Genomic DNA, 20,974 nt, shown 5'->3' with positions numbered 1-20,974 from the left:
GTGACCGAGGACCATGCGAGTAGGTCGCGTGCCTCGCCAAAAGACGAGGCCAAAGGACTTTGAAGAAGAAAACCCCAGCAGAATTGACAATGCATCAAATCACAACTTCACACTTGTACTATTCCGTTCCTGTCCCACCTGTGTACACCCCAAGTCTCCAATCCTTGCGCAATCTCAAAACAGCCAGCCAGCTCCGACGTATCCTGGTGAATGTATCTGGCTGGCGAGAAAGGAACAAGGGCGCCGCTTTTCCAACCTCTCCCACCCCCTAACCCCTTCCATCCGTCATACATCATGCCTCAGCATCCAGGTGCTTCAGACTATGTAGAAAGTGATCCCCCGCCATAATGCGTTCCCGAAGAGTGGCTCAAATGCAGGAGGAGTCTTGAATGGCAAACGCAGCAAGGTATCATATGTGGCAAATAGCGCCCGCGCCTGACAAAGCAAAAAGGAAATCTGACCACTGCTGCTGACCGACCGACCGAGAGGAGATGGATAGTCTGGTCTTGTGCAGCGGCATGCCACCAAAAGCAAAACCGGTCGAGTCCGCATCTCACTTCCTCGACGACCTGATTGTTGTCAGTACTTCCTTTCCTCATCCCCATGATGTAGTTGGGCGCTGGAATACTGACTTCTTCTTCGATGGCTTTCCTGCGACCCAGCTTGCAAATCCAGAACCGGCGGTCTTGGACTTCCTCTTTGGCGGCTCGGCAGTGACGACGTCAACACCTGGCGGGGCCCCACGACCCGGCCGCTCGCCAGGACGGTGCATGTGAGGAGGTGGCGGTACGTGGTGGCCACCGCCCCCGGGCCGGGCCCCGGCAGGCATCATGCCGGGGGGCATCTGCATTGGGCGCTGTCCGTGTGCCGCCATGTGCGCCAGGCGCGCACGTAGTTCTTCTCGAGGATCTCGGCCACCACCCGGTCGCATCTGCACACCAGGGAATCCGGGCGGCATGCCGTGTCGCTGCGCGTGCATCTGCGCATGCATCTGCGCCGACTTGCTTTCGGGCCACATGCGCATCTCGATCGTCCAGTCCGGCTCGAGCACCTTATCCCAGACCTGGGGCAAGATAATGTCGCCGTTAGGTCCGATCAGATCATAGTGACCGTCTTGCACCTGCTGTCCGATGACATCGACGTGCTGGAAGGCTTGCTTGATCAAGTCTTGCATATCCTAAAGGAACAGTCAATCGACCAGCCCAAGTACGCCATCTTGGATTCCACATACCTCCCACTTTGCACAAAGGTGGAACGGGAAGCTGAATTTCCTTCCCACTGCATCCTTGAACTTGATCGGCGCCTTGTCTTTCGTCTTCTTGGCGTCTTCCTCAAACTTGGCTTTGGCTTCCTCGGTGAGCTTCTTCTTCATGGCCTCCTCTTCCTTCTTCTTCTCGGCAGCGTCCGCCGCAGCCTTCTCTGCTGCCTTGGTCTCAGCTTCGAGCTTGGCCCGCGCTTCAGCCTCGGCTTTGGCTTTGGTTTCCTCCTCCCACCTCTTCTTCGCTGCGGCGTCTTCCGCGGCCTTCTTGTCTGCAGCGAGTTTGGCCTCTGCTTCAGCTTTGAGCTGGGCCTCGAATTTTGCCCGCGCAGCGGCCTCGGCTGCCGCACGCGCGTCGTCTTCCCGCTTCTTCTGCTCGGCAGCCGCCTTCATTTCTGCCTCGTACTTTTCCTTGGCCTCCCGTTGGATTCTGGCCATGGTTTCGGCGTGGAGTTTGGCTTGTTCGGCCTCGTGTTTCCGCTCGGCTTCCATCTTCTCGCGTGCGGCTCGCTCCGCCTCGGCCTTGGCGAGCTCGAACTCCTTCTTCGCCTCCTCGGTGGCTTTCCTGCGAGCGTCTTCCCGAATCTTCAGCTGCTCTTCGGTGTCTCTTCGAATCTTGGCCTCAAACTCGCGCCGCCTCTCCTCCTCGTCCTTTTTTGCCTGAAGGGCCTGGAAAGCCTTGAGCTGCTCCTGCATCTTCTCCTTCTCTGGGTCAGGCTTGGGTGGTTCGGGCGCCGCTGGGGTTTTTGGACGGGGAGCAGGCGCCTCGGTTGCTGGAGGAGGGGGTGGCGAATACATGTATTGCTGCATATGAGGCGGGATCTGTTGCTGATAGCCACCGTGACCACCATAGTAGCCTCCGTGTTGATAAGGCATCATCTCGTGATATGGGTGCCTAGGCCCGCCCTCAAAATAGCTCTGGCCACTGCCGTTCGACATGGGCGAAAAGGGGTTTTGCTGGAAATTGCCGAAGGAAACCATGCTCTGTTGAGGACCGCCATAAGGACTCGGCATGTATCCGCCCACATGGCTCTGGGGATATCCGCCGGGGGGCGCAGGTTGTTGATGGCCGCCACGTCCGCCGAAGTAAGGGTTATGGCCGCCGGCATGGCCCGGAGGGCCGTAGGGACCACCGCGGCGCCAAACGGCGACCCGTAGTCCTCTGCGGAATCCAGACTGTCGGGGGGAGCAGGCCTGTAATGGCCCGGAGCTGAGGGTCGGTGGGGCAAAACGTGCCGCCGCGGGGCAGCGTGGTGAGACCGAGAACGAGAACGAGACCTCGAGCGCGAATGGTGATAAGGTCGAGCGCTAGTCGACGCGGAGTCTTCAGGGTCGATCTCGCCGTGGAATTCTTCACCCCAATCACCGCTGGAACTGTAGTCTTGACTCTGGTGGGAAGACGAGTCTTCTCCCTCGCTGAAAGAATTTGATCGGGACGTAGGGTGTCCTTGCTCGATTACGATGGTAGTGTGCCGTCGTCTTCGTAATAGTTAGCAAAGAGTGCCAACAGCCGTGAATGCTTGTCTATTGAGACTTACGACATTGGGGCTGGACTCTTGTAAGATGCTTTTTTGCCCACGACGATCATTATAACGTCAGGTAGCAGAGTATGTGATCGAGAGGTCGTGCAACGTTGTCGCATAGCGTATGTGGTCACGAAGGGTCTGGGGATTGCATGGTGGTTTTGTTGTATGTTAGGTATCCTTGGGTATTCCACAGGATCGATGCGAACGTTCGTCTTGTCGTGGGAGTCGGTATCGGCTTTTTGGTGCAACGTCCAGAAGCGAGGCGCAGCGGAAATGAGAATCTTGTGCGGGTTGCGCGGGCGCAGGCTGGAGAGAAGGATGAAAGATCGCGGGTTGCGGCGGGCACAGATCGGAGGCGGGGGGTTCCCTGTTTTGTGGTGCCAGTCCTGAGCGGCTGCGTAGTTGGGCGCAAAGGCCCTGGGGCAATTGGGTATCGGACCTGCGGTGAGGGATGGACCAAGGGTGGATATGGATGGAGGCTTAGAAGGCCCAGCTCAAGGGTTGCACGCTGTGGGTCGTCAAAGGGTGGTAAGGTAAGGTAGGCGCGCTGGATGTAACAAGGCGGGGAAAACGGCCCAAATGACGGTTCTCGGTAGTCTGGCGAGGAGGCGGTGATGATGTGCAGGTTGTTGTGAGCGTGTACGTTGGGGCGAGGTGGGCTGAGGCGAGGCGAAGAGGGGGAAAGGGGAACGAGACGCTTTGGTCAGACGACGCAGTTCTATGGCCAACAAGATACATGTAAGAACAAGCTGGTGGCAAGTAGCCTGCTAGGAACAGTTTGGTCAGTGTGAGGGTTCCTGTGAAGAAGCATGCAAAATCGATTGGGAGGTAGCGGTCAAATAGTGCAGTCTGCATTCCATTGCAATGTGATGCAGGCGGCCGGTGTCATGCTAAAGCGGGACGAAGGGGGGGATTTGCTCGAAGGGCTTGAAGGGTTGACGGGCGTCTGTGAATGAGACCCCTCAGCTGCGTCGTGACCCCCCCTGTTACCGCAGCGTTCCTTTGCCCCTCTGCCCCTCCGGCTTGGCCTCTTTTCCCTGCCGGCTGTTAAGTGTCCAGGCTTTGCAGAGCCCACTTGGGTCCAGATTCGCCAGGGCTGATCAGCATGCTGGGCATCGGCGCATGCTACAGGCCGTGACAGGGAGCCCGGCATGTGTCGCAATGCGATGCTGCAACAAACAGAGACAACATGGAGAAACACATCTAGAGCAGGCACGTACCAGGTGTTGTTGGCGTCGATCCAACGAGTTAGACGGCCTGGGTGTTTAGGTTTCCCTAGGGTCGTCGTGTTTCTTTGTTGAGGGGGGGTCTTGCGTTGCGGGACGGCCCTGTCCTCGCCCTTGACGCGGAGAACGTTTGGCTACCGCCCGTTCGTTCCCTTTTGTGTTCGCAAACAGTTGCCGCCGTTGCACGAGGCGAATGTTGGGTGTGTCGATCCAAGACGAGCCGAACCGCAAAGGACGCGGGCCGTAAGCCGAAGTCGTCCGTCGTCTGGCCTTGGCTTGCTCGACGCAACGACGAGGAGGAAATTGGGAGGACGTCGTTGTCTTATGTCTCAAGGCGGTTTGGGGGGCTGCGCAGGTCGCAGGGAGGGAGGGAGGATTACCTGAGGCGGCACAGCTTTGCTTTTGGGGCGGATCACCTGCAGCTCAGGTGGTGGTGTGCGCGTGGTGTGGGAGAGGGGAGTGCCAGGCGACGGGCGATGGGCGATAAGCGGAAGATGTTGACTGTGCACACCAAAGCGGTAAAGCCAAACAAGGTTCTCTCGAGGCACCTGTCCTTGACAATGGTGTTGTTGCTACCGTTGCCGTGGTGTTAGTGGTGAACGGGTGCGACTGCGATTGGAGAGGGGCTCGCACTTGTCCAGTCCGAAAGGGGCAAGGGGGAGGGGGAGGGGCAAGCTGCGAGAGGGAGCCTTAGGATTCAGGTGAGGTGAGGTCAGAGCAATGGGTTGGGGGAAGGAGGGGTCGAGGCCACGCCTTCTGGTGGGTAGGTCCAATGAAGTTATGCTGCTGCAAAGACAGCTGCGCAGCCTGTTGGTCCTTGGTCTTGCAGTCGCTCTTCCGAGGCCTGGATCCTCTTTTCTGATACCGACGTCAGGAACGGGAAAAGGCTGTGCCTGTGCTGCCTGCTGAGCGGGCCCTGTGATGCAGACGATGGCGAGGAGAAGGGAAGGGGGGGGGGCGGAGGGAATGTGCGTTTCCTGGGTTCCTGGTGTGGCCAATTGCACGTGGTAAAGGTCTCTCTCGCTTTCCCTACTGGAGAAGCTGCCGCAGATCAAGTCGGTAATATATGTATTCGGTGATTCGATGATTTTCCACTGTGCCTTTGCATGTACCACATAATTTTTCGGATTCACGTCCGATTGCTCAAGCTGTCGAGGATGAGGTGGCCCAAGAGATGAGATGGTCAAGAGCCTGTCCCGGAAAGCAGGAAGTTTCACGAGATGACCCGCCAAATCCGAGTCGGCAACTTGGATGGAGTGTGCTTGTCGTGCTCCTGATGACGAAGAATATGAATGCTGCAACTGGTTGGCAACTTTTAGTCCTAGAGCATGGGTCACGCCGCGTGTAAGTGCTGTCGTGTTCGATGCTCCAGAGGGTCAGCTGGCGACATGATTGTCCAGCTTTATAGAGAGGTTCCGACGACTCGCCAGCTCTCCAGACATCATTCAACCGGGTCATCCCAGAACAATTCACTCAACATCAAACGAGAACTGGTAAAGTCACGAGGAAGCCCAAGACTTCCAACGTTGGCGAGCCAGCACAGCGTATCATCGTGAGTTGGCCGCGTCTTCGTGTCGGGTTTGACTCACGGCCAGCGCATCCGCCGGTGGGCCTCGCTCAACCCTTTCGTTGGGCGAACAGTCTAGAAGCGAACAGATCCACTAGGCAGCATACATCGCAGGCGTCATTGGACCTCTCAGACATACCAGGAGAGTTGTCTGACAGTGACAATGACAAGCGCTGCCCCATCAGTCGCGGTGAAACCCAATCGGGAGCCCTAATGGCCCTGATGCCTGCCTGAAGGAATCGTCTCTGCCCAATTCGCGTTCTCTCCCATCATCGGCCACGTAAAGCTACGCCAATGACCATCTCTGCCTATCGCCGGCACTGCTGCCGGACCTCTCCACCCTCTCGATCTCACGCGCCATGTTGCGTCTGGTTGTGTTGTGTTGGGCGCCACATCTTTGGCTTCCGGACCATCCATAGAAGACGGCAACTATCTTTGATAGGTATTCCGAGGATCCGGCTCACATCACAAGTTGATCCGAGAAGAGCTGTTATTCTTCCGATACAAATACGGCATCCACCACTAAGGTGCCAAGGTCGTACAAGCACATGAGATCCAGTCATATCAAGTGCTTTTGCATTGTGTCGGTACATCTCCTAACCGACCACATCACACAAACACTCGGGGATATATACGCTCCACCATACTATGGGCATCATCATCTAACCACATCCACCGATTCCTTGCTCAAAAGGTCCCGCGCTGCCGCGACCTCGGATTCGCTGTATCCTTGCCATGACTTCTCGCCAGCATCCTTTCGACGCACAATCTCGATAGCTTCTTTGTGCCAGCTCTCTCAACTTGTGAACTGTAGCTTCGTCGGGAGGGGACCAGTCATCCGCATCGGGCTGTTTTGCTGACTTGGAATCATCTTTCAAAAGCTTGTCGGTAACCTATGTGTCTCGTCAGAAGAAGCGCCACATTTAAACGCCAAAACCACGTACCAGCTTCAGGCCATAGTAGCCGCGTAGGTAATCATCGCAGAGCTCAATACTCCTGGAGAACCTCTTGAGCGACTCCGTCAACCGCTTCAACTGAGGGCCATCGGAAGCTGTGGCGGCCATGTAGAGGACCTCGCCCAAACGAGCATGCATCTGAAAAAAAGTCAGAACTCGAGTGATACCCCGCTTAGTTGAGGCAGCTTACATTCCAAGCGTTCGGGGAGAGCAGCAGCACCTCCTCTAGGGCGAAGATGGATTGTGAGTACAGCCCCTGAGAGAGGTAGATATCAGCGAGCTCCGCCCACGCCTCGGCATCGGTAGGAGAGTAATCGAGTAGCGCATTCAGCGCATCGATGGCCTCAGAGGTCCTGCCGAGAGACCTTAGGAGCGCAACCTTGCGCTTTAGCGACGGGCTGCTATGATGTTAGCTTCTGGCCCCAGCCACCCGAAGCGTCCCACTCACTATATTTGTGTTGTCGGGTCCCAAGATTGTATCGTACTCCATCAGCAACTGTACAATCTCGCCCTGGTTGTCTGCCGCCGCCTCCTTAATGAGGCCCTGGAACGCCCTGACGCGCTCGTTGTCGATGCCAAACCGAGTGACCAGCCTCTCTAGACACTGATACGCCGACTCGGTGTCTCCGGTGCGACAACATGCCAGGATGAGGTTCTCGTAGACGACCCAGATCTCGGGGGTCTCTGCAGCTGTGAAGAGGGCGAGGAGAGGATTCGAGGCGAAAGCCCTAGGGTTGTTCTTGAGGATCGTCGGGGCCTGCTGGGCGAGATGCAGCGCATCAGCGGGAGAGAGGTGGCCTTGCGGCCTGGTCAAGACTGGCGCCATTATTCAAGACTTCTGCCTCTAAGAGACTGGTGGGACTTTAAGGATCGGTGTTGTGAAGTCCAGGTCGATGCGATGGCAACCCGCCTTAGGTTGCAATCGGTACCTAGCAAGAGGCAAGCTGTCTGGTGGCGGTAGCTTCAATCTGATGCTCGCAGTCTAGGAGGCCCACTTTGGATTGGACCAGATGCTCCACCACGATGGTATCCACTTTAGTAACCACGATTGATTGGCCTTGGGTCGCGGGCCACGGACTTTCCTCTTGCCGATGATAAGTCCCACCTTGGAGCCCGGACCACTTTCAATGATCAAAATTGTTGGCTAAAAATTTCCCCTCGACCGCAAACCTTTTACTTCTTCCACCCAGCCTCGAGACATCGCGACTGGGCCACCTGCGCAGGAACAGCTGCGCTTTTCACCAATCCTGGTGATTGAGGCTACGACCAGTCATGGCGTCTTCGTTGACTCCCGCATCTGGCGCCTCGGCAGACGAGCCAGGCCTGGTCGAGAAGACGGCCGCCCTCGTGCTTGCCCAGCCAGATGCGCAGCCCAAGAGCCAGGATTCACCACCGGCTCACAGATCTCACGACCCGGAGAACAACCTGAAGCGGAGCGACCCGTTTCAGTTCGGCAGTCGTCTCTTCAACGAGGGAGACAACGTCTACGAGTTCAATGCATGGGACCATGTCGAGACTGACGATGCATACAAGGAGTATGCTGAAGAGCAGTACGAGATGCAGCGTCAGTCTCCAGTCTCTGACTTTGACAAGAGTGAGTCTCCTTTTTCTTTTCCCACCACCCCAAAACAATCCCTGGTTTCATGATGATCCCACCAATTACGCATAGTTCACCTGAATCTTTGTGATGAGACTGCATATGTTATAGTCTTTCGCTCCCATCTGATGTTACAAACCTCTTGATTACTCTTTTCATCGAGCTGCTCTGTCTTGGACCTGAACTAACCAGACAACAGATAGGCTCAATGCCAACCCAGCTCGTATGTGGGATCTGTTCTACAAGAACAATACTGCCAATTTCTTCAAGAATCGCAAGTGGCTGCAGCAGGAATTTCCTATCCTTGGTGAAGTGACCAAGGAGGATGCCGGCCCTGCGGTGATTCTGGAAATTGGTGCCGGTGCCGGCAACACGGCGTTCCCCGTGTTGGCGAATAACAAGAACACCGCACTCAAGGTCCATGCTTGCGACTATTCCAAAAAGGCCGTCGAGGTCATGCGGGGCCACGAGGAGTACGACACGAAGCACATGCAGGCTGATGTGTGGGATGTGACAAGCGACGAACTTCCCCCAGGCCTGGGCGAGGAGTCTGTCGACGTTGCCATCCTTGTTTTCATCTTTTCGGCGCTGAACCCCAATCAGTGGCAGAAGGCTGTAGAGAACGTCCACCGCCTGCTGAAGCCCGGTGGCCAGGTCTGCTTCCGAGACTATGGAAGAGGTGATCTCGCCCAGGTCAGGTTCAAGAAGGGTCGTTACCTAGACGAAAACTTCTACGTGCGGGGTGATGGGACACGTGTGTACTTTTTCGAGCTCGACGAGCTGAGGACTATCTGGAAGGGTGTTGTTGAGAAGGAGGGTGAAGCTGCCACAAAGGAACTGTTCGAGATCGAGGATCTCGGTGTTGACAGGCGGATGCTCGTAAACCGCGCCCGCAAGTTGAGGATGTACCGCTGCTGGATGCAGGGTAAATTCAAGAAGATATGAGCTCATATCCAATACAAAAATCCGTAAAAGCAACGTATGCCCACTCTTGCGTCTACAGTGTTCAGTACAGCAGGAGTTCTCTCAGTCTGTCCCTTTGGTCCTGGCCAAACCCTATAAGATCTAGATATTGGTCCAGTCCACCGTGGTGGGTTGTTATATGTTCCGCCATGGCCTTGATCATGTTTGGGTCCGTACGTCCCCAACTCTTTGAGAGGCCAATCTCTTGTATCTCCTTGAACCGCACGTCCGGGTCCGCAATGAGTGCCGCGTCCGTCAGCGCATAATCATGCTCAATGGCCGGTATCGGAACATCCAAGATCATGAGAACGAGTGCGACGATTAACCCGGTTCTGTCCTTCCCTTGCGTACAGTGGACAAGAGACGGGAGAGCCTGCTGATCGAGAAACGTTCGAAGGACCTATCAGGGTGTCAATCAACAGTTTTATGTTATGTATGGAGACCAAGAACTACGGACCTGAACGGTCTCGCCATGGCAGTAGTCGAGGGTATCGAGCCCGAGCCCAACAAGGCCGCGCACTTGAAAGACTTCACGACCCATGATGGCCATACCCTTGACACGTTGACCGATTATGCGGAGAATATGAGTTGACTTTTTATCGAGACTGTGGGCTATCTCCAGACATGTCTTCTTTTGGTCTCTGGTGGAGGGACACTAACAATAGATTCCACCACGACAGCTGCCATGCGAGATGCCGCTGCAGTCCTTTCCCCGCTAGGCTGACATTAACGTAGTGCAGACCAGGGATCATGGCGCTCTGAGCTAGTTCATCATTTGTGTGGATGGCGGCTGCGAGACCAGGCTGGTGCAGTGGTTGACGCTTTTGCATCTGCCTCAGATGCTCGGTCCTGGTAGTCCTTAGCTGTGTGTGGGATCGAGATCGTCAGGACGGAACGAACTTGGAACGTAGATCCACGACCGTCTTGATACCAATGTCATCTTTCAAACGAGCTCTGTCCTCGGAGGAAGCCTCATCTAGCTGATCTCAGCATATACGGACATGCAGGAGAAGTCTCACTTTTAGGCTGTCTGTACCGGGTCGAGCTGAGCGAAAGAGCAGGCCCTCTCGGAGTCGTCTGGTGTTGGGCAGTCAGTCTTGTGCCACCATGCATTTCAGGGCCTAGTAGTACCTCGCGCCCAGGAAGTTATTGACTGTCGCACCCACATCGCGCAGGTTCACGATGGAAGTGACGGAAACAGAGGCTGACATGATTGAGAATGAGTCACGATGCCGTCCACGTACAGAAAGGCGGTCCCCAGCGAATTGGTCAAGCAGGCCAGGTGAGTTCTTGGTGCCAGATGGAAAACAGCTTGAACAGGTCGTTGAATAGATCCAGTGCAGGTATCTCCTACCGTCGCGACCTGGTGCATGGATTGGACGAATCTGCGTTTGTCCTCGGGCCCATCACTGGAGTCGGGCGATCACTCGCTCGTTGGCGGGCAAACCGATTTTACCCCCCCCTGCGGCACAGTCTCCACGAGCCCTCAGCACGAAGAAGAATTGTAAGTTAAAGCGGGCCGGGCGGCTGATGTCATCAGCATTCGGGGCGCCGAGGCCGGTGGGATTTACAGGGTCCTGCCAGGCTGGGCGGGCGGACCATACGTGAGCCGACCTGGACCCGGCTGCTGGTGTGTCTAGCTTGCCAAGATAGGCAGATCACAATCTTTTCGTCCGGTTGTGGACAATCATCTTGGCCGTTTGGGACGGTAGATCGGCTTGATGAGGTGGTTGGGTTCTCGATGCTTGTTGGACAGAAGCATCGTGCAGAGGAATGCTGCGCATCATGGGTTGCTTCGTGAGTGTGCCTCACCCAGATGCTTGCTCTGGGTACCGAACCGGAGGCACCGAAACCCATCGCACGAAGTACCGTACCTCAAGATGACACGCCTACACGGATGGCGATGGCCCTTGTTCACCTGAAGGAAGGTGAGGTGCCTCAGGTGGGTGCCTACTGCCCAGTGACATCGCTTGAAGCCATGTGCTCTCGTGGTGCCACAGCACAGCGTAGGTAGCAAGGGAATGGTCGCACCTGCCACCCCAAGGGACCAGAAGCCGCAGGTTCCAGCGTCGAAGGTACCCTCCCCCAACCCTCCCCGAATGCGCAGCACCTGCCCCCACCCATCCCCCAGCAGCCGCTAGGATGGCGCTAGGCACAGCTCTCTCCAGCGGGGGCGTCGCAAAGTGACGTCATGGTCATGTCTTGCAAGAGCGTCCCAGACAAACGAGGAGCAACAGGCCAGAGCGACCAGGCTCCGATTGCCCTGGCTTGTTGGGCTAGCAATGCGCCGTGACACTCGGTCGAGCCATGCCATCACCACTGTCGGCTGCTCGCCGCACCAGTGCGCTACCATTGAACGCAACCGATCTAGTCTCGTCATGCCCCTCGAACCAACTGTCAATGATATAACCTAGCCCTTTCCTCATTTTCCTCTGGGTGGCATAACACGTTCCCGAGGCCGCACCCCAAAATACCTAATCCCACCAGCTTGTTTGCACGCCCACCTTGGTTCCTCGGTTCCTCGCTACCTTGTCCAAATACGAACGCACTACGCAAGTGTCTTCGCACGCAGCTCAGCTGCCCCGGTCGCCTGACTACCCGACTGCAGACCGCTGCGTCCTCATCTTACGACACGCATTCGTTGACTGTCTTGTCTACCTGATTGACCATCCAAGGGTGAGCTTGTGGAGTTTTGGGTGTATGCACTTCGCCCACTTTCAACATCCCAACATGTCGCGGTCCACTGTACAGGATGCCAGCATGGCTGAGACACAGTACCAAGTTGTGACCCCAGGTACGTAATTTACGTTTGTACGAGTCTTGGTGCCTATGCTTGGGTACGGTAGTCGCGAGCCGGGAGGTGGGAGGGGAGTCATGGGCCGAAGGCTCCGTTCATCGATCAATCAATCGGCCGAGCAGATAAACCCTTGACGAACCCTGCAAATGCAAAGAAGATCCCGACTACACCCCTACCCTACACATGCCTGACCTCACAGTGAGCTCAACTGACGACCAGCTTCCATAGCCGCTCTTGCTGGAACCATCAAGTACGCCAAACCGCAAGATCTTCCCAGCTTTCCCTCACACGGCTTGCGACAAGACGGCGCTGCAGCAGGTGCCGCAGCGTCATTAGGCTGGGCGAACCAGAAGCCCATCAACCCGTGGCGACCTGACAAGTCGTCATCCGCATCCGCCGCTGCCGTTCTAGCCAAGGACTACAAAATGGCGCCCCAGTGGGAACCAAACGTCAGCTCTGCTGGCGCCAAAGCCGCGCTCCTCGCAACGCAGTCCGCTGGCAAGTCGCAAAACTCATCCAGCACAGCACGACCTTCGCCCACCGCAGGTTGGGGCAACTCGGCCGCCGCTCAGGCCACTCAGGCCGCGCTCAACCAACGGCACTCCACGGCGCCTCAGTCACCTTCCAAGGCATCGTCTAATAGCAACCCCGCAGCAGCACAGGCGGCTGCCGCCATGAAGAAGCACACGCCATCTACTTCTATTTCATCCTCGCAAGCCGGCTGGGGCAATTCCGCTGCCACTCAAGCATTCAAGACCAGCCAATCTGTGCGAAAGCCTACCACAACACCTAGCTCCGACCAAGCCAACACCAACGAGCGGAATGGTCTTGGATCGTTGTCGGCTGCCCAGAGCGCCATGCCTGCGAGACGGCGACCTCGAGCAGCCTCTACCCCCAACACTGACGCGCTCGAGGCCAAAGCAGCTGCCAGTGCTCTCAGTGCCGCATCGGCTTACCATGGACCGACAGTGCGCCCTCAGTCGTCCGTCGGCGCAGGTGGCGCATCTGCCGTGACGTCCCTGCCTCGCAGCATGTTCACATCCACCCGGCGTTCAGCAAGTCAGAGGATGAAAAACGAGCCGATCTTCTTCACGCATCAGCGGTGGCCATGGCTAAGAAGATGTACACGCAGCAGGAGAAAATGGCCACCCAGACTCGGAGTAACCAAGACGTCGAGTCTGACGTCGCAAGCGCCGATGATCAACCCAGGCCATATGTGAACCTTCAGGAGGCCGCTTACAAGATGGCGCAAGAGAGACTTGCGAAGCTGGAAGCTGAGCATGGTCGCAGCAGAGAGTACCAAGAGTACTATGGCAACAGCGGAAGCATTCCAGGCCGCCGCAACACTCTTCAGCGACGCTTCACATTGAAGCCCAAGCTACGCAGGCGTTCTTCAAGCGAGGGTGATGGTGATGATCGCCAGCAGTCAGAGCGCATTCGGCAGCAAATGTCTATTTTTTCAACAAACTTGTCGAAAGTTGACGAGCAGAAGCGATCCAAGGACCGGGAAATGCTCCTCGCAGCTGCACAGAGGAACGTCAAGGCGCGGCTGCAGGGTATGGACGACAAGGTATACGCTGATACGGGCAAGTCCCGGCCACCGAAGAAGCTGAGTGAATGGGAGCTCAAGGCGCACGAGGCGGCTCAACAGATGCACACCTCGCGCAACAAGAACCATGGCAAAGTCGACATGGGCGGCGGCATGTTTATGAGCCCCGAGGACGTCGACGCCATTGCCATGAAGAAGGTCCAGCCTGTGCTCGACGAGATCAACGAGAAGGCAGCTGTCGAGCGCGAGAAGCAGGAGGTGATCCGACTAGAGGCTGAAGCCAAGAAGAAGGACGAAGAAAAGGCCAAGGAGCGGGACAGAGAAATCAAGGCGATCAACAAACAGATCAGAGGTGAGTATCCCACACATTGCATCCGCGCCACATGACCCATACTAATTGCCACGAAGATGATGAGAAGCGCGAGGAGAAGGAGCGTCGCCAGCACGAGAAGGCTGAGCAAAAAGCGCAGAAGGACGCCGAGCATGCTATCAAGGCCGAGGAGAAACGTCAAGCCAAGGAAGAAAAGCGCAAGTCAAAGCTCACACAAAAGCAAGCTGAGAACCCCAGCACTGCCCACGATGCCACCAACGACACCGACAGCGACGAGAATGAGGACATGGCGGAGGTTCACCCGCAGCCTATGGTCGATACAGACACTGCGAACCACTCCAATGAGGCGCGCAGCCCCAAAGAAGCAGGGTCCCCGACGCACAAGGTCAAGTCGTGGCTCAAGTCACGATTTACGCGACCCCGCGGCAAGTCATCGGCTGATGTCGAGGGCCAGCCCAAGGGTTTTGTCGGTGGCGCGGCCCTCCACAGGGGTCTCAATGACAGTACGACCAGCCTCGACAACCGTGCCAACAGCATGCGTGACGTCGCACTGGCGGGTAAGGGACGTGGGCGATCGGAGACAGCCACAACGCGAGATTCGGAGCCCATCAGCGTTGTGAGCTCCGACGATGAAGGATTTAAAGACGCGCGCGATGATCTTGAGCGGACCATTACACCGCCGACAAAGATTAGGGACCCTAATGAGGAGGCGAACGGGAGTCCGACACGAGACTCGCGATTTCGGGAGGTTCTGTAATCGAACGATGCTATGAATTGGTGGTTTGCAGGTGTTTGCGGTGTTTTGGGAGACTGGCCGGCGAAACAATGGAATGGCAATCTTTGTCTTGGGTAGACCTGTAGGAGGGTAATTGCAGTACAATGTGCATGAATTGCAAGTATTTCATCTGATCGCGATCGATCGGCAGTGTGGTGTTTACCGGCCGGAGCTTGTCGAGGCTTCAGTGCTAGTGTTACGCTAGCGCTACGGCTAGGCCAGCTGCGTCAGACTTGGATTTCGTCAGTGGGATGATGTCGGGGGAAGATGATGAAAGTCATAATGGCACGGCCCCTTGACATCATCGCCGGCAGGGACGGCACGTAGCAGCACAGCACAGGAAGGGAAGAGGTTGTATTGCGCAGGAACGCGAGGCACGACGTGTGTGTCACGACGAGATAGATGGGTCGTGCGGAACCTTTTTTGTGATAAAAATTTTGGTCATTATCAATTGTCTACTAAGGGATATTTTGTATGGAGGTATCATATGTTCCCAGAACTCTGGTGTCAACAAGCCAAACGCCCCCGTCACGCCCCGCTTGTAAATCCGTCAATGCAAGAAACCCCTTGAGGAAAAAAAAAAAAAAAAGAAAACGCCACCTGGCTCATCAGATCGTCACGTCCTTTTTTAAAAGTTGCTGCTCGGCCCCTGCGCCATGTACCGAGGGTACTGCTGGCCCTCGACGACGGGCGCGTTGGCCATCTCGAGATTGTCGTCGTCGGCGCGGGGGCTCGTGCTGCCGGAGCCGCCAGGCTTCTGGAAGCGGCGGGCGTGCTGCTTGGTGCGGACGGCGGGCCAGAGGTCAATGGCGAAGGAGAAGACGTAGAAGCTGAAGACGAAGGCGACGACCCACTCGAGGACGGCGGCGACGTCGGGGTTGCCGGAGCGCATGGTAACGGCAAAGGCGATGGCGATGGCGGCCTCGACGAGGATGAAGGCGAGCTTGACCCAGAAGGAGATGCGCAGGACGCGGTGCTCGCGGTACTTGATGCCGAGGCGCTGGTACTCCCAGCAGATGAAGACGGCGGAGAGCAGGTAGCCGACGATGAAGAGGCCGAGGAAGACGCGGTGCAGGCTCGGGTGGGCGGGCCGTGTCGAAGATGGCGAGGCAAGATGAGGCCCGACGGTGCCGACGAGGGCAAAGACGATGGTCAGCGCCTTGAGCACTTTTTCGCCCGTGCTCATGTTGGGCACGAGACGACCGCGGTGGCGCAGCCAGAGGTCGGCGAGGAAGGACAGGTCGAGGAAGACGACGGTCACAGCGCAGCCGGCGATGAAGAGGGGCTTGAGCGTCGAGGCGCCGACGTCGCTGATGTAGGCGATGGATTGGCGGTCGGCCATGGAGCTGTAGCGCTGGCGGTCGGTGTGGATGATCCAGTAGAGGAGCATCGAGAGAAGCATGCCGAGCCATACGACGCCCGAGATGACGGGCAGAACCTGGACTTGGTGAGTTAAGGTGCCTTTTTGATGATGGTCTCGTGTCGTTCTCTGTCATGACAGCTTACCCAGAAAGAAAAGATCTTCATGGTGACGGAGGATAGACGTGGATCACTGGTTCTTCTCGATGGTTGCGGTTGAGGATAGTAGTGATGGATGAATGCTTGTTTGTATGGGTGTCAGTGGGATGCAGAAGAATCCCGCCTTTGGCAAAGGTCTCGTGGTTGAGGAGAAGAGAGACAATGGGTCGGAACGACATCAAGATGCAGACTCTGTTCACAAAGGGCGGGCTTCTGGGTAAGTAAAGGAAGAAGACTTGCTACCCTTCTTGGCTGCAAGGATGTAAAGTCCGGCCGGGGAGGATGTTGGACCCGTCGCCATGTCCGCAGGGCCCGATCGGCAGATCGCGTTCGCGGCAGTGCTCAGTCACACAGGAACGACTTGGATGGGCGCCAGGCGGGAACTCAGACAGGAAAACCTAGACAGGAAATCTTCGATGACTCGGCTTCGCTCAGCCCGGAGACTGATGCCAGCCCATGACGTAGGCCGGCCAGCGGAGGGGGGAGGGGGGGAAAGAAGGAGCAGCGTGGGTGGTTACAGCGCGCGCTTGGCTTCCCGGGGGCCGGGGGGCCCCTACTGCGCGTCCACTGCCCACCCATCCGCGGTTTGCCTGCTGTGCAGCCCTGCTGCGGTGCCTGCTTACACAGCCAATTTGAGCATATTAACCCCGCGGTTCCTCCGGGTCGGGCCACTGTGCTGCTCGGAGGAGGCATCTGCTGATTGATCGCCTGTTAAGTACCCGACCATCATGTGTTTGATTCTTGCGTATTGAGGCTATTCATGATGGCGGCTCTGGTTGTGATGAGGAATCAATTGTCTTGCAAGCAGACCCTTGAGAATGACCGGCGCCGACGGGTGACATCAATGCCTCGATGCCGCCTCCTGCATCCGTCCGTTCGTCTGAAGAATGAATTCCTTGCTCCGTGGTCATGGCAACATTGCGTCATGAAACCTTATTGCTTCACCAAGGAAGAGCCCACTGACAGAAGCGGCACGCTAGCATGTGTTGGGCTGCTGAGCCACACTCTGTGAGCTGGCCATGGCCGCCGAGTACGAGTATCGAACCTGGCATGACTAATCGGAGGCCCTCTGCTCGGGAGTCCAGAGGCATGGATCATGAGCCAGCCAATCAATACCCTTGAGAGCGCAAGGCTGAGCTTCACCACCCTTGACCTTTCCCTTGAAGGCGCCTTGCCGCCGCCTCGTCTTTGACCCAACGCTGAAGCTCGTAGCAGCAGCCACCTTCACCCCCTCTCTCACGATATCGGTATCACCAGCCCAGCAGAAGCCAGCCACCACGAAGGCAGGGCAGGGACGTCCGCCATGTCGGCCTCACCTCTCGTGCTGCGGCCTACAGAGCCTCCGAAATCCACGTCGGCCGTCTCCTCACCGCGCAAGAATGCCTCGTCCAACCAGGCCTCGGCGAGCGCCACACCGCAGCCCACGGGCAGCGACGACAACAAGCCCGCCAAGCCCATCTCGCTGCCCCCTACCCTCGATCTCGCCGAGCAGATGAACGAGGAGGAGAAGAGGAAATACATCAAGGGCAAGAAGCTCGGTGAGGGTACCTATGCCATCGTCTTCCTCGGCCGCCTGCGATCCGACCCCGCCTCCCTCGTGGCCATCAAGAAGATCAAGATCCAGAAGGAATACCGCGAGGGCATGGCACCCGACGCCGTCCGCGAGCTCAAGCATCTCCAGGAGCTCCAGCACCCCAACATCATCTCCTTGCTGTCCGTCTTTTCCTCCAAGGACCAGAACCTCAACCTCGTGCTCGAGTACCTGCCCCTCGGCGACCTCGAGATGCTCATCAAGGACACGGACAACGTGCGCTACGGCGCCGCCGACATCAAGGCCTGGATGGGCATGCTCTGCCGCGCCGTTTGGTTCTGCCACGAGAACTTTGTCCTGCACCGCGACATCAAGCCCAACAACCTGCTCATCGCCGCCGACGGTGACATCAAGCTCGCCGATTTCGGTCTCGCCCGCTCCTTCGCCGACCCCCTGCAGCTCATGTCGAACCAGGTCATCACGCGCTGGTACCGGCCTCCCGAGCTCCTCTTCGGCGCCAAGCACTACTCGGGCGCCGTCGACGTCTGGTCCGTCGGCTGCGTCTTCGCCGAGCTCATCATCCGCCACCCCTTCATGCCCTCGGACACGGAGGTCCAGCAGATCTCCGTCATCTGCAACGCCGTCGGCACCCCGACCGAGGCCAACTGGCCCGGCGTCTCCAAGCTGCCCGCCTACACCGTCCCCGACGGCGACCCCGAGCCCCCGCGCGGCCGCGACTACTTCATGTCCTTCTTCAGCTCCGCCGGCCCCGACGGCGTCGACCTCCTCATGCGCTCCCTCACCCTCGACCCCTCGAAGCGCATCACCGCCCGCGACATGCTGCTGCACAACTGGTGGCACGCCCAGCCCAAGCCCACGCGCAAGGAGAACCTGCCGCGCAAGGATGCCGGCGGGGAGGAGCAGATGGGCGCCGACCTCAAGCGCCGCCCCGGCGTCATTGACGAGGACAGGGGGAGCAAGGTGGCGCGGAAGCTTGATTTTGGGAAAATGTGACCCTGCACAGCGTCCGAGGCATGGCGAGGGTTTGCACGCGAAAATAGGAATCAGATCAGGCATCACTTGGCGTTTGGGCAAAGGGGGGGCGTTCGGGACACATTCAAAAACCCAAAAAGGGGGGATGGTGGGTGCAGGAGAACCAGAAAGCATAGACGGCCACCGATCCAGACTGGCAACTGTGCCACGAATTTACAGGTTCCTTTTCTTTCACATGGCACATGTGCATTTTTGGGAATTTTGTCATCTTGATCGTGTTTCTAAATTCGTGCTTCGTGCTTCGTGCATCATTACATGAGCTGACATTCCATCCCGTACATGGCCCGCTCGACCTTGGTCTTGACCTGGTACCAGTCGGCGCGGCGCTGGGCGTACTCGTAGACCTCCTCGGCGCGGAAGATGCCGCCAAAGCGGTCACCGTCGGCGATGATCGTGGCCATCTCCTTGGCGTGCTGCGGCTCAATGAGGTAGATCTGGCTGAGCTCGCGCAGCGCCTTGAAGTAGGCCAGCAGGTCCTGGTTGCGCAGCGTGCGTATGTACTCAAAGTAGAGGTTCATGTCGGCGATGAGCTTGATGGCGCCGGCCGTGCTGACGCGCTGGCGCTTGAGGTGCTTGCAGACGGCCGTGAAGAGGCGAAGCCCGACCTCGCCGTTGAACACGTCGAGCATGGACTTGTCCGTGCTGCCGACGAGCATGCGCGTGTGCGCCGAGACGAGCTCGACGATGCGCTGCGCCGTCGCCGTCGGGCCCGGGTCCGCGAGGATGCCGCTGGCGGCGTCAAGTTGCGGGTTGTAGTCGGTCGGCAGCTGCGTCGAGCCGTGCAGGAATTCGACCTCGTCCATGAGCACGTCGATGCCTTTGTTGAGGCCCGCCGCCACGTTCTCGTCGAGCATCTGCTCCCACTTGCGCTTGGCGAGGCCCGCCGGGTCGAGAAAGTCGTTCTTGTCGGCAATCTTGGGGCCCGCGAGCTGCTGCTCGTAGAATACGTCAATCATCTGCGAGATGAGGTCGCCGACGTTGACCAGCTCGATGAACTGCACCAGCGGCGCCACGCCCGACTGGTCGTGGTGGCTGACCTCGCGCGGGTTGTAGTTGGAGAGATGCCCAACTGCCTTCTCGAAGCCGACCTGGACATGCTTCGTCCCGAGAATCCGCAGGAGAACGACAAAGATGGTCTCGCACTGCTCGCGCGCTTCTTCGCCGTACTGGCCCTTGAGTCGGATGAACTGCGCCGCCCGTCCAAGGCTCGTCTGCGCCGCGTGGACGAGGTTGAGAGCGACTTCAATGCTGAACAATGACTTGATGCCTTCGAGACGGGAAGCCATTAGCGCCGCCTTGGCTGCCAGCTCGTCCGTCGGCGCCTTGTCCGGGAGAGGACTCTTGCGCCCATCCACACTCCCCCTGGCGCCTGGTGTCTCAGGACGAGATAATTGAGGTGTGTTGAGCCCCGAACCGTTGGCCGGCGTCGCTGTCGAGGGCTTTGCGCCGCCGCCAAAGGGTGCTTGGAAGCTGGGAAGGACGCTGACAGGCATCATGACGACCTTTTTGAACGAACTCAAAAAGTCCGTCTTATCAACTTGACGATTGATGTTTGACATGTAAAAGGACTCGACGGAGGCATCCTGCTCTGATAACCTCTTTTCCCAGGTACCGACCTCTAACTCGGCGTGCTTGGTGAAAAAGTCCAGCTCCTCTTGCAGATAGAGGTCAACGTGCGGCTCAAATACTCTGATGGTCATCTCCCTGGCCTTGGTCTCGATCGTCTCCTTTGAGGTTTTCGGTGGCGTCAAAGACTGGAAGAACAGCATTGTCTGTTCGAAAACACCTGATACCGCCTTTAGATAAGCCCCAAGGCTTCGCTGATGTGCCGCATCAAACAAGGAAGTAGAGTACTCCAGAATGATGTCGTCTCGGATCTTCTCGATGAGCTCCCAGAAGGACGTTTCCGCTTCTGGAAAGATGCGTTCCATAATGGACGTCTGCTCATTGGCCTTCTTCAGCAACAGCTCGAAGAACACCTGTGACGGTTCGAGGTCGGCGTCGTCGGCCCCAGCTCTGTTCAGGCAGTCTACCGAGTTTGCCGATATAATCTCCGTGTCGTTGAAGATGGGGTGCTTCTGAATAAAGAGATCAACGCTCGCGGCGCCGCCGTTGAGCGTGTGAAGGACATGGGCGTAGCGCCGCATCCTGCCATCCACGTCCCAGAACTCGTATCCTTGTTCGAACTCTCGTAGTACGGCCCCCTCGAAAATGCCTGTCATCGTGAGCAGCTTTTGTTCCCGTTCGCTCCACCCTTGCGCCCAGTCACTCTTTGCAAATGTGTGCAGGTTGGACAGCATTTGGGCCTGCTGCTCCGGGTCTCGAAA

General features: G+C 57.5%; 8 protein-coding genes across 8 annotated transcripts; 3 read left to right on the top strand and 5 right to left on the bottom strand.

Annotated features, from left to right (window-relative positions):
- Window positions 1-553: 553 nt before the first annotated feature.
- VDBG_04187 (conserved hypothetical protein) lies at window positions 554-2,239 on the bottom strand (the record flags this gene model as incomplete). The annotated part of the gene is made up of 3 exons (XM_003006188.1): window positions 554-569; window positions 633-1,177; window positions 1,232-2,239. The coding sequence occupies 3 exons, from the start codon at window positions 2,237-2,239 to the stop codon at window positions 554-556; spliced, it is 1,569 nt and encodes a 522-aa protein (XP_003006234.1).
- A 4,000-nt stretch (window positions 2,240-6,239) lies between these two features.
- Window positions 6,240-7,359, bottom strand: VDBG_04186 (tetratricopeptide repeat protein; the record flags this gene model as incomplete). Its single annotated transcript, XM_003006187.1, has 4 exons — window positions 6,240-6,470; window positions 6,522-6,671; window positions 6,724-6,918; window positions 6,982-7,359. The coding sequence occupies 4 exons, from the start codon at window positions 7,357-7,359 to the stop codon at window positions 6,240-6,242; spliced, it is 954 nt and encodes a 317-aa protein (XP_003006233.1).
- A 446-nt stretch (window positions 7,360-7,805) lies between these two features.
- Window positions 7,806-9,075, top strand: VDBG_04185 (conserved hypothetical protein; the record flags this gene model as incomplete). Its single annotated transcript, XM_003006186.1, has 3 exons — window positions 7,806-8,097; window positions 8,133-8,201; window positions 8,330-9,075. The coding sequence occupies 3 exons, from the start codon at window positions 7,806-7,808 to the stop codon at window positions 9,073-9,075; spliced, it is 1,107 nt and encodes a 368-aa protein (XP_003006232.1).
- A 1,039-nt stretch (window positions 9,076-10,114) lies between these two features.
- On the bottom strand, window positions 10,115-10,304 carry VDBG_04184 (conserved hypothetical protein; the record flags this gene model as incomplete). The annotated part of the gene is made up of 2 exons (XM_003006185.1): window positions 10,115-10,170; window positions 10,256-10,304. 2 exons carry the CDS (start codon window positions 10,302-10,304, stop codon window positions 10,115-10,117), a joined length of 105 nt encoding a protein of 34 aa, XP_003006231.1.
- A 1,519-nt stretch (window positions 10,305-11,823) lies between these two features.
- VDBG_04183 (conserved hypothetical protein) lies at window positions 11,824-14,527 on the top strand (the record flags this gene model as incomplete). Its single annotated transcript, XM_003006184.1, has 4 exons — window positions 11,824-11,887; window positions 12,119-12,858; window positions 12,921-13,791; window positions 13,848-14,527. 4 exons carry the CDS (start codon window positions 11,824-11,826, stop codon window positions 14,525-14,527), a joined length of 2,355 nt encoding a protein of 784 aa, XP_003006230.1.
- A 646-nt stretch (window positions 14,528-15,173) lies between these two features.
- VDBG_04182 (conserved hypothetical protein) lies at window positions 15,174-16,185 on the bottom strand (the record flags this gene model as incomplete). The annotated part of the gene is made up of 2 exons (XM_003006183.1): window positions 15,174-15,983; window positions 16,052-16,185. 2 exons carry the CDS (start codon window positions 16,070-16,072, stop codon window positions 15,174-15,176), a joined length of 831 nt encoding a protein of 276 aa, XP_003006229.1.
- Window positions 16,186-17,366: 1,181 nt separating this feature from the next.
- VDBG_04181 (serine/threonine-protein kinase crk1) lies at window positions 17,367-18,608 on the top strand (the record flags this gene model as incomplete). The annotated part of the gene is made up of 1 exon (XM_003006182.1): window positions 17,367-18,608. The coding sequence occupies one exon, from the start codon at window positions 17,367-17,369 to the stop codon at window positions 18,606-18,608; it is 1,242 nt and encodes a 413-aa protein (XP_003006228.1).
- A 290-nt stretch (window positions 18,609-18,898) lies between these two features.
- Window positions 18,899-20,947, bottom strand: VDBG_04180 (F-box protein pof6; the record flags this gene model as incomplete). The annotated part of the gene is made up of 1 exon (XM_003006181.1): window positions 18,899-20,947. One exon carries the CDS (start codon window positions 20,945-20,947, stop codon window positions 18,899-18,901), a length of 2,049 nt encoding a protein of 682 aa, XP_003006227.1.
- Window positions 20,948-20,974: the final 27 nt, after the last annotated feature.

The sequence above is a fragment of the Verticillium alfalfae genome, genomic scaffold (genome assembly GCF_000150825.1).
Source record: "Verticillium alfalfae VaMs.102 supercont1.4 genomic scaffold, whole genome shotgun sequence".
NCBI lineage: Eukaryota > Fungi > Ascomycota > Sordariomycetes > Glomerellales > Plectosphaerellaceae > Verticillium > Verticillium alfalfae.
Note: the sequence above shows the minus strand (reverse complement) of the source record. Positions and strands in the feature narration are given on the sequence as shown.